General features: G+C 35.4%; 1 protein-coding gene across 1 annotated transcript in view; it reads right to left on the reverse strand.

The window, feature by feature from the left end:
* Positions 1–12,093, reverse strand: part of POLA1 (DNA polymerase alpha 1, catalytic subunit) — a 288,381-nt gene that overhangs the window by 246,819 nt on the left and 29,469 nt on the right. Inside the window, exons 14-20 of the mRNA XM_079122812.1 lie at positions 11,860–11,998; positions 10,990–11,144; positions 7,996–8,080; positions 6,897–6,958; positions 5,140–5,229; positions 3,567–3,683; positions 2,162–2,337 (exon numbers count right to left, since the gene is read on the reverse strand). Coding sequence (XP_078978938.1) covers positions 2,162–2,337; positions 3,567–3,683; positions 5,140–5,229; positions 6,897–6,958; positions 7,996–8,080; positions 10,990–11,144; positions 11,860–11,998 — 824 coding nt within the window. The remainder of the gene's footprint in view (positions 1–2,161; positions 2,338–3,566; positions 3,684–5,139; positions 5,230–6,896; positions 6,959–7,995; positions 8,081–10,989; positions 11,145–11,859; positions 11,999–12,093) is intronic.

Here is a 12,093-nt window from a genome sequence, read left to right on the forward strand (position 1 = left end):
TAATGCAAAGTGTTTGTAAGGAGAAAAAGTTAAGACTCAAAGAGAGTATAAAGTATCAAGAGTAGAGACTAAACTTTTAGTTAGGGAACCAGAGAAAAGTTCACTGAAAATAAAGACCTGGAAGAGGTGAATGAGTGTTATGGTTTAGACCTGAAATGATCCCCAAAGCTCATGTGTTGAAGGTTTGGTCCCCAGTGCAGCACTGTTCAGATGTAGGGCCTTTGGGAGGCGATTGGACCATAAGGATTCTAGCCATCATCAATGGATTCATCCATGATGGATTTGGGAGGTGTGGAGACTTTTAAAAAACGGGCTTAAAGGAAGTATGGGGGGGTCACAAGGGTATATTTCTCTTTCTCTCTCCCACCCTCTTTCCCTATGTGTTCCCCACATTGATGTTCTGTCTCCTCACAAGCCTAAACAAAACAGCAACAGAGTCAACCAACTACAGACTGAAACCTCTAAAATTGTGAGCCAAAATAACTCTTCCATCCTTCTTATTGTTCTTCTCAGGAAATTTTGTTACAGTAATACAAAGCTAACACAGGAGCAACACTTATGGAAAGGTATCTGAGGGAAGAGCAATCCAGGCAGTCAGAATAGCACTCAAAGACCCTGAGCTGGGCACAAATCTGGCAGTTCCAGGACCTGGAAGTACATCAATATGTCTGGTTGAGAAAGAAAGATGGTGAGAGCAGAAGACAGTTAACAGCATTGAGATACATTGTATAGGACCCCATAAGCCAAAATAAAACTAGTTTTACTCCAAATGAAACAGAGTCAATGGGAGATTTGAGTTGACTTTAATTTTAATAAGATAACCTGGTTCTGGACTGAAAATAAACAAAGAGGGGGCAAGAGTAAAACCAAGGAGACTGGTAATATAAGACCCAGAGCTACAGTTTGAATATGGTTTTTATGTCCTCTGAAACTCATGTCAGAATTTAATCCTCATTGTGAAATATTATAAGGGTAGAAACTTAAATACTAAGGTATTTTAAAACTACTAAGGTATCTAAAGGTGAGGGCTTTGAGCCCCCATGATTGAATGCAGGTAGCTTTATAAGAAGATAAACAGAAAGCGAAGGATACACAAATGCACTGTCTGCCTCTCACCAGATGATGCACTGTACCACCTCAGGACTCTGCCAGCAAGAAGGTCATCATTAGATGCAGCTCCTCAAGCTTGGACCTCCAGAACCATAAGTCAAAATAAACCTCCTTTCTTTAATTTGCCTCGTCTATGGTACTATATTATTAATAACAGAAAACAGACTAATAAAGACAGTTTCTAATTCAGGGGGAAGGGAATGGTGCCCTGAATCAGGGATGGACCAATGGAAGTGAAAACATGTTATCAGAGCTAGATATATTTAGAAGAATTGATAGAATTGCTAATGGATCTACTGTGGGATGTCAGAGGAACCAAGGAAGTCTCAGAGGTTTGGGGCAGAGGATGACTAAAGGCTTACAGTGGTACTGGAAAAATAGAGGTAGCATTAATTTAGTAAGGGAAGACTACAGAAATACACAACAGAAGATCAGAGCTCAGTTTTGAACAAACTTAAGGTTCATATTAAACATCAAGTGGATACATGAGTCAGAAATTCAGGGGGAAAGTCAAAACTGAATAAACACAAGTGAGAGGCATCAGTCTTCACATGGTATTTAAATTTTCAAGACTTGATGAAATTACTTGGAGAGAAAGCAAAGTCAAAAAAGAGCAGTAGTCCAAGAACTCTGGAGGAACAGGTAGAAAAAAATGAAAAATGGCCAGAGAGGAAGCAGAAACCTCACTTAAAAAACAAGAAAGTAATATCTCTAAATGACTTAACGATTGCTCAGTTGTTGTATTTTCAAAATATCTCATTAATTAAGTGAAAGAAGAGTCAAACTCTAATATCAATTTCCAAATTGCCAATAGGAAACATCAAGGTAATGTTAAAACATGTGAAGGAAATGGACATAAACAGATCAAATTAGAATAACTCGAGAGGTAAACTAGTTCAATATGAAGTAATGGACATGATGGTGGCAACGTAAAGATAATTTTCTGCTCCATGGTACCGATGGCACAGGTTCCTCCAGCTTAAGGACAGTAGTGGCATCCTTCTGTTGCTAATTTCGAGATAAACAGATTCTAAAGAATTCGGGATCATACCTGTACATATTTCGTATATTTTCCATTTGAATTGCAATCCTTTCCATTTTCAGAATCTGTTGAACAAGTTCAGACAAATGGTAGCTTTTACAATGAATCAATTCCTTTGCTGAAATTTCCACATCACAGATCATTCGGCCACAGGTAGCATTTCTTTCAGCAAATCCACTCCGGCCCTACAAGGTGGGGACAAAAACCAAGTCCCATGAAAGATCAGATACTGAGAACATTACACGCTATCCTACTATGAGGTTGACCCCAAAATTATAATGATGAAATTCTCATTCTTGCATGTATCAATTAAATTTTTTGAACACTTACCATGTATCTGACTGACACTATTCTAGGTACAGCAGTGAACAAAGTAAAACAACAAAAATAAAAAAAAAAAAGATGACTTCATTTAAAATATACAATAAAAATAAACAATATAAATAAGAAAGTATATTTTTGTAGGAGGTAATAAGTTTCTGGAAAAGGGGGGGAAGTAGAGTAGGATAGGAGGGATAAGGAATTTGGGGAGACTATACCTAAAATAGACTAGTTGGGGTAGACTTCACAGAGAAGATTCCATATACAGAAAAAACTGAAGAGAATAAGGGGTTAGCTAGGCAAGTATTTGGAATAAGTAATAATGTCCTTATCACCTTAAAGATATGAACAGAAAAAGAAGAGCCCCAACTCTGATACCAGAGAACAGCAGCAGAATCCTCAAGAGATCATTAGGAAGGAACAAATTCGTAAGTTCTCTGATGAGATAACATGCTGATTTTATTTGTAAGTTTTGGGTAAAATAAGACTTTAATCTCAGTGGTATCAGGTTTAGGAAGAAGGTGCTTGATACAAAGAAGACCAAAGCCTCCACATATGAAGCAAGCAAACAGAATAAAAAGCACATGGGCGTTAAAAGAGTCAGACTGACCTGGGTTCAAACCTGTTTTTCCCTTACTAGACCTGTAAGAATGTCTACAAAATAAAATTGGAGTTGCTGTGAGAGGTTAACTACGTGAAAAAGCACACAGTCCACTGGTTTCTTATTCACATCAGCTCCCTTCCGTTCATTCTTTCCCATCTTCCTGAATGAAAATACTCAATGATTTCTGAACCCTGCAACCCTACCCTAAGGACTATCACTTCAGGAATGTCAAAGAGATAGTAACATGTATGTGTGCTGTCTTTCTTTACTATTCCTAGATTCCAATCATTGATTTTAAAAAATGACCAGTGGCTTTTTCAAGTAAAATGCTGGATTCCAAGGAAAAGACATTTTGTACCAAAGCTAAAATGTACTAAAATTCCTACAAGACAATCAAATCCTATTCAAAAAAGTAGTTGTGTCCCTGGTAAGGACCCAATATAAAAAAAAAACAAATAATAGAAGTAAGATTTTCAAAACTACTATTACCCCAAGCTTTGGCATGGTGGATCGCTTCAGACGACCTATCTTGGACCAGTGAGGAACTTTGCATACATTAATTCTCTGCAGTAGCACTTCCAGTTCAAACCCATAAATATTATGACCCTAGGCAGAAAAAGGAGGCAGCCAATAACATTATAACAAACACAAATTAGACGATGTATCTTCAAAAGCACAGAATTTCTTTGCCCTTTCTTTTTCTGATCTTTAATTGAAGACATCGTGAGCTTACCTCCGATTGGAGGTCCTTTCTTCTTCAGGAATTTATTCATCAGCAGCATTCATTAGCCTTGACATTAACAAGGCTGCTAAGCAGATTGCTGAAATAAACTTTATTTCATACTAATTGATGCAAGGTTCATATGCTGTCTTTAATTTGCAGCTCATACCTCAATCTCAAAGGCAAATGTAATGTAAATTTTAACATCCCATACTTTTACATGATCACTAAAAGCTGTATTTAAACAATTCCATTTTGCTTCCTTAAAAACAGAAAACCTGCTTGTGTTGTATGAGTTTACAAAAGACTTCTTAGAAAATTCAGGAACTGTATTCTGCTTCTTTAAAAACTGAGTTCGAACCCTACTGATTTAGACAATCAACATGCAACAAAATAAATGTAAAATATCAGTAAATAGTTTGAGTAAAAAACTTAAAGAAGTAAACAAAATTATATAGAGTAGAAAATAACTCAAAATACAACCATATTTTTCATTTCTATAATTTCCAATTTCTGTCATGCAAATAACATTTTGCCTGTTTTTAAAAATTAGATGAGATTCAAAATAATTGTTATCAATAAATAGAGTTACTTGTTACTAATTTTAATTAAAAATACAGACTACCACTTGGAGTATACAAAATCATTGAGACAGAAGACAAATAGTGGTTGCCAGGGGCTGGGGGAAGGAGGAGCTAATTAGTACTGTTTCAGTTTCAGAAGATGAAGAATTAGAGACGGATGGTGTTAATGGCTGCACATTATAAATGTAGCTAATATCCCTGAATTGTACACTTAAAAGCAGTCAAAATGGTTAATTTTATGTTATGTGTACTTTAACACCCCATGAAAACATATACCCCACTATCTATTTATGGCAGTTTTGTGTACTAAATTAAAAGACCCAAAGGACTACAAGGATGTATCATTTTCAAATTATGCCTGGGATCAGGGACTCAAACTCATGTCAGGATTCTTTCTTACATCTGAATTTCTCACTCAGACATGGTTCTAACACCCTAAATCAGGCCAGGTATCATAGGTGCTCCATGATATCACTTAGGGGCTCAAAATACTGTTAGTAGAGGCTAGGTGAGGGCCTAAGCCAGCTCATCAGAGGACTATGGACAGAATTTCTCATACTTTCAAGATGGGTCCTGAAATATAGTAGGCTAGAATTTTTCCCCTTTCTATTTACAATTAGTGTAACAATTCATTTCACTCTGAAAAGATTCTTTGGTGCTCAAGAGTAAATAAACAATAAAAATAACCAATAAAGCCACACTGAAAAGAACTAAGGAATGAAGAGCTTCCCCACAACATGATCAAAAAGTTACTTACCACAATGACATCAGGATCAATTTTGTGAACTTTTGCAAGAAAAAAACCTAGCAGTGTTCTTTCTGTTGTGGCAACCTCAACCTTCACATTCTGTTAGATAAAAACATACCAGTCATTGACTCTTTAAAGTACTACACCTTGGCTTCTTGTCCAACCAGGGTTAAGATTTCTTAGGGTTAAAAGAAACCCTCCATTACAAAACTAAATGCAGCAATGAAATTTTAGATTCTAGGTTTTACAATAATGATTGCGCAAAGTCTCTGAGGAGCTCATTCTAGTAATATGCATGTGAATAAAGCAAAATTTTAAGTGCTAAGCAACATCAAAAGCAGAAATGTCCTTCCACAGAGACATGTTTGTACATTGGACACACTTTAAAACATATAAATCAGAGAACCTTTCAAAAACATTACTTACTTTCCTATATAATCCCTGGTAGACTTCTTTGTTGTATTTATCAGGGAAAGAAATCCCAAGGATTGAATAAATTATTCCCAAATAGGTTGTAAGAACAGATAAATAAGAAACTAGACTAAAAACAAATAAAAGAATTCTTAGGGTTTTAATATAAACCTATCTTTACACAAAAGCCTTCCACTTGGATTGCTGAATGTAAATCAAGCGTTCGATCTGCTCTTATCAAAAATCTCTTAAAATAGAAATTGATAGCTATACATATTCCACAACTAGCTTGGTTTAAAAAATGTCAGTTTGGCTCTAAGAGAATTTTCTAGGTCACTGTACTTGGATAAGGTAATTCAGGGTAATTCAGGGTGTATCAACACCATCACTTTAAAAAGAACTCTGTTCAACTTCTCATACTAGTCTTTCCAATGAAGAGCTACATGGGTTTTACCTCCAAGTTTACCTCTCATTTCTACAAAATCACTCACCGTTCTTTAATTACTTTGAGTCTTCATAAGGACTAATATAGACTTATAACTTTCCTATTTTCATCAAAGTATCTCCTTGTAGTTCTTGGTAATTCGAGGTCACTTTTAATTGGACATTATTACCCTATGTGTATATATGATTAAAAGACTGGTGTGATGCTACATCATGTGCAGTCAGAAGAATGAGACCTTATACTCCATTTATGTATGATATGTTGAAATAATTAGTCATGTATAACTAATTAGAACAAATTTTAAAAATGGAAGAAAAGACACAACATATTCTCAAAAAAAGACAGAAATTCTTTATATTGAATGCATTTAGCTTTGTGAAAAGCTCACTACATTTTATTACTCCCCTGCCATTTTATTAAGGGCCCACAAAAAATTCATAGAGCATACTGGGAGTTTAGAAATCACTGATCAATTTGGGTAGCCCACTTGAACACTGCCAACACATGGCTCTTTAATATCCATAGTAGTCCCAACTTTACTTGATTTCTCTCAAGCTGGGGAGGTGTTTGACCCAACAACTTCCCAAAACAGTAATAAATATTATCATTCATTTTGGTAAAAACTTCCCATTAAGCGGTCTGAAAGTAGGTTTGAGCCTATCCATCTACTAATGCAATGTATAATTCCATTATTTTCAGGTTGTAGAACATTTAAACATTGTCAAATAATGTTTCCAGTTTTATATTTCTAATACATTTTAATGGGTTATTGCAATAATCTGGTCTAGCAAGAATATATCTAATAAATTAAAATACAGAACAGCCTATTTCTACTACTCCATACCATCCTCCTATTCTCTTTCCAAACCAATAGATACTTCATATTTAATAGGAATAATTAGCTATTTACCTTTTCCTTAATGACTTCTGTGAAAGCACATGGAAAAATACAGTCCTTCGGTTTAGACACAACTATAAAAAGGAAAAAAGATTCCAAAACCCATCTTAATTTAATTTCAGGTAGACATACACTGCATGTTTGCAAATAGAAACTGTATTAAATATAAACAATTTTCTCCCATCCCTAAAATATTAAAAAGTTTGAGTATTTCCATTGGTCATGTTGGGATTCAAAAGAATAGCCAAGAACAGAACTCCATCCCTACAACTGTTAAAACTTTGATCAAACTTTTGCTATCCATCAAAGTCAAAATGAAGGATTATAACATTCTCTCCCAAAGGAAATCCCATCACCACCAAAGCCTTAACCAGCTCACTATGAAGGAATTCAGTTCAAACGTCTCAAACTTGGAAAAGATGAACAAAGTTTCTCCTCTACACCATAAGTTCCTTGCCATAAAGACTAGCTGTTCGCACAATAAAATACGCAGAGGAGGTGAATAAAGGCTTGTTGAAATGAGCTAATGACTATTCTCTTCCACATTTTCTCCAAGCTATTATCAGCGTTTTGCTCCATGTATTCCCCCTACTTAAGGGGCAAAACTTCATAGTAACCATACATCATCCTCTCCTCTTTCCTAATACCCAGAAAAGCAGACAGGAGAGGTTGCCCAAGTTAATTGCTGGTTCTGGGCTGGAAATGATCCCACCCAGGAAACATAATAGATCAATAATGTTATCTCCCCTTCCCCCACCAATGTTTTGTTAAAACAAAATTTATTTAACTGGCTCTCAACATGAAATATGTCAGAATCCTCCTTAGAGACTGACTTATTAAACACACACACACAGAATTCTACATTGAATTTTATGTGTAGCACAACTCAATTTCAATTTGATATTACTATAACCCCTCAAAAAGTGGGTGAACATTCATTTATTCCTTGGCATCTTGCCTCACTGCACAGAAAAGGACTTAGCTTCCATAGCTGAAAACAACCTTAACAATATGCACTATTTACTCTTGAAAATACACTTGAAAAACAAGTTAGAGATCTAAGGAAAATTTCAAATCAAGTCTTTAATAAAGTATCTTTAAAAGTACATACCACAGAAGTGTGACTGAAAGGGAGGTTGTGGGGGTGCTTTATCTAATGCAAAATTATGATGAACCAAAGCTGCTATAGCAATAATCTGCAAAGAAAGGTGGGGGAAAATCACTTATCAGACACCTAATATATATTCTGCATTCTTACCAATGGTTGATATGTAAAGCTACAGGTACAACCCCACCCCACCTATCATCTCCCTGCAATTCACATTTGTTGAAGAAACTGAGTTGTTTATCCTATGGAATTCCCCATGATATGAATTCTGCTGCTTGTATCCCAATGGTGTCATTTTCATTTAACACATTCTTCTGTCTCTGTACTGCCTATAAATTCATAGTTAGATCAAATGACTTTATCAAAACCAGGTTCAACTATTTGGCAAGAATACTTTAGAGGTGCTGATTACATCTATCAGAAAGCAGACGCAATGTCTGTTTTTCTATATTTCAGTGAAATTAGCAGCCACTGTCAATCATTGCCTAGTATTTCTAATATTTCACTGGGGATTAGAAAGTGGTCATATTCCATTTTTCCTTCATTATTTATTACCTGGAAACCTTCTAAGAAGAGAAACTTCATCAATTATTTGGTCGCCTAAGGTACAGTATGTTTTCCAGAGAAGTCAGGATAATGCTTGATTTGATTCCTTTATCAGTTTTAAAAATGAGATAGTTCTCAAGTATCCTTCATAAGGAGCAATGTAGCAGTGTTATTATTGTTAGTATCATTATGAACTCATAAATCTGAGTGTTTACATCTATTGCAATTATTCTTATGCTCATGTTGTCCCACCTTTGGTCAGTAGGATACTCTCCAAGTTGTTTCCTGAATCCTTCTGACATATCTTCAGTAGATTTTAATATCATCCTTACTTCCTGATATAACAAGATGTTCCAGATTTATCTTAGACACTCCCTGCCATGAATAAGCTATTTCTCCACAGACCCCTATTTCCTTTATTAGGAAATATTCTGTTAAAACCTCACTCTGGGCACAAGAAAATGGATATTTCTTTTTAATTTTAACTAAGGACTTATTAAACCTTTCCCAAACACTTGACTATTAACTCAGACCATCTACTAGAATAATGGTTATTTAAAGATCTTGGCTTGGGATATAGCTCAGTGGTAGAGCATGCACTTAGCATGGACAAGGCCCTGCATTCAGTCTCCAGCACTGCCAAAAATAAATAAATAAAGATGAAATCACCATACTAAAAGAATGAAAATATTGTCAAAAATGCTATTTAAAAAGACCCCTATTAATGTCAAAATGACTTAGAAACAAACAAAGAAAACTCTCATTGACCAGTGAGAAAAATGAAAGCATCAAATTAACAAGTTGAGCACACTGGTACATATCTATGGTCCCAGCTACTTGAGAGGCTGAGGCATGAAGCTCACCTGAGCTCAGGAGTTCAGAGCCAGCCTGGGCAACGTAGTGAGACTCCCATCTCAAAATAATAGTCTCAAAAATAAAATAATAATGAATGCAATAGATTAAAAGATAGGGAATATACATATATATACATACATATGAATATACATATATATACATACTTACATATATATATGACAAACACCCATTTTACAACTCCTAATGAAATAACTAATTCAGCTAAAATAGCATTAGAATAGTAGTTCTCAACTGGGGATAACTGTACCCTCAATTCCCTCTAAGGAATATTTGACAATGACTGGAGGCAATTTTAGGCTGTCACAACTAGTGGGGAGGGATGCTACTAGCATCTAGCAGGTAGAGGCCAGGAATGCTGCTAAATATCCCACAATGCATTAGACAGCACCCTACAATAAAGAATTATCCAGCCCAAAACACCTGGAGTGGCAAGGTTAGATAAAAAGCTGATGGAGAAATATACAATGGTTATCACCATTTGAGGCCACTGACCAATCATAGCCTCACTAAAGCAGTTTAACCTGACATTATGTGTCTTCCAATATGAAGTACACTCTACCACCTATAAAATATTTTGACTAATAAAGCTGAACTTGAATCTAATTCATCCTTTAGAGATAACTTATAGCATGAGTATATGAAGGATAGACAAAGAGTAGGCACCCAGTTTCTATAAAGGACCAAAAAAGTAAGTATTTGGGGCTTTGCAGGTCTCATGGTCTCTGTCATGACTACCTGACTCTGCTGTTGTAGTGCAAAAGCAGCTGAAGATGTGATGTATTTCAAGGAAACTTTATTTATAAAAATAGGTAGTGGGCTGAATTTGGATCACAGACCATTGTTTGCCAACCACAGGTATAGAGAAAGAAGTCCAATGATACCACAACAGAGCAAACACATACAGAAAATGGGACATTCTATGAGACAACCATCAGTGATTCTTTTAATCATTCAATGTCATTGAAAAGAAAGTGGAGGGACTGGGTGGGCGCTATTCCCATTTAAGAGACAGAAGTGGCACAAAAATTAAACACCATCTGTGAATCTTGTGTAAATCCTGATTCAAACCATCTGTTAAAAGACATTGTGAGAAATGGAGTCATTTAAGTATATACTGGGGATTTCAGATTAAATCAAGGAATCACTGTTAATGTTATTGGGCGTGCTAATGATGGTATATAAGAAAATGTGCGTATTTTGAGAGAAGTACATGAAGGCATACAAGATTAAAATGACATACTTTCTGAAATTGGCCTTAAAATACTTCAAAAGGTAAAAAGGGAAGGAACAAAAACAAGTGTTACAAAATCTTGCTAAATGCTGAATATGTGTGATTGGTATAGGAAATTCATTGTATTATTCTCTGTGTCCATTTAAAAAATAAAATATTTCCAGCAATTTAAGTCCTTGAAAAAAATTCACAATACCAAACAGACAAATTCAATTCATTCTCCAAAATGAAGTTTGGTAGTAAATTAGTATTGTTTCACCTCCAAAAAGCAGTAAAGCTATACAAGTTCAGGCAAGTATCACTTCTAAGGCAGAAATACAAACTATGTCCTATTTTTTTTTTACCTCATTTTGATGGTTCTTTGCATTCTGCAATGTTTTCATGCTGAAAGACATCACCACAAGTGGAGGAGGACCAATATCCTTAATTACATTCACCAGGTCTGGTTTCAAAGCCATCACCTCAAATTTACACCAACTGATTGGCTGACTCAAGAGCTCTGGAAAAAATAGACATAACACATCAATAGCTTTTTTTAACTTAAAAAATACTATAATTATGACATCTGTGATTAACTGATATTCTTCAGTCCTATCTTCTATTAAAAATGGCATAACATCTAATTAAAAATAAGCCACTTACTGGGTATGTGTGTACATATGCTCATTTTCTTGAGAAAAATCATCCATAGCTTTTGTAAAATTATCTAAAGAATCCAGGACCCAAGATAGGTTTAAAAGCTCAAAGCACTACCTTGGAGGAAGCATAAAACATTTTGAAGAGATTCATGAAGATAAAAAAAGGACCTTAGATACAAGTGCTGAAAAATATCAAGTAATGGGCAAAACAAGCACTATCCAAATTAAGTAGTGATTCTCCTCCCCTCCAAAGGTCAGCAGCAGTTTACTATGGAGAACAGCTGGGTATTATCAGCCAGGTGGGAAGTACATGCAAACAACAGCATAATGAGGGATGCACCCCAAACAGCTGCCTGTGCTAACTAAGCCCTCACACTAGACTAAACTGCCAGGCCTTACAGAGATAAAGTGATTCCAAATATATTCCCTACAATCACTCAAGGAAAACCTTGAAGAAAAAATACAAAAGGAAGTAAATACACTAAAATAAATAGATCAATTCCTTAACTTCCCTTTGGGGGGAAAAACACATTTATCAGCAATCTAATTATGCATTATGACTAAATCTTTCCTTACGTGGATTTTTCACTTCAAGCCAACAAGGTCCTTTGATCTTTCTGTTCATTAAGAACAGTTCCAAGCTGGATGTGTTGGTTCCAAATACATGAGAAAAAGTTTCTCCTTTCAAATCCTGAGGAAGCTGTGGTACTTCTGCCTAAAAAAAAAACGCAAAAAAAATCTTTTTTGTTTAAAACTATTACTTCACATTTTCCAAAGTCTATATTTGAAATAAACAAAAGCCTCTCTATG

Source organism: Sciurus vulgaris (genome assembly GCF_902686455.1).
Source record: "Sciurus vulgaris genome assembly, chromosome: X".
Taxonomy (NCBI): domain Eukaryota; kingdom Metazoa; phylum Chordata; class Mammalia; order Rodentia; family Sciuridae; genus Sciurus; species Sciurus vulgaris.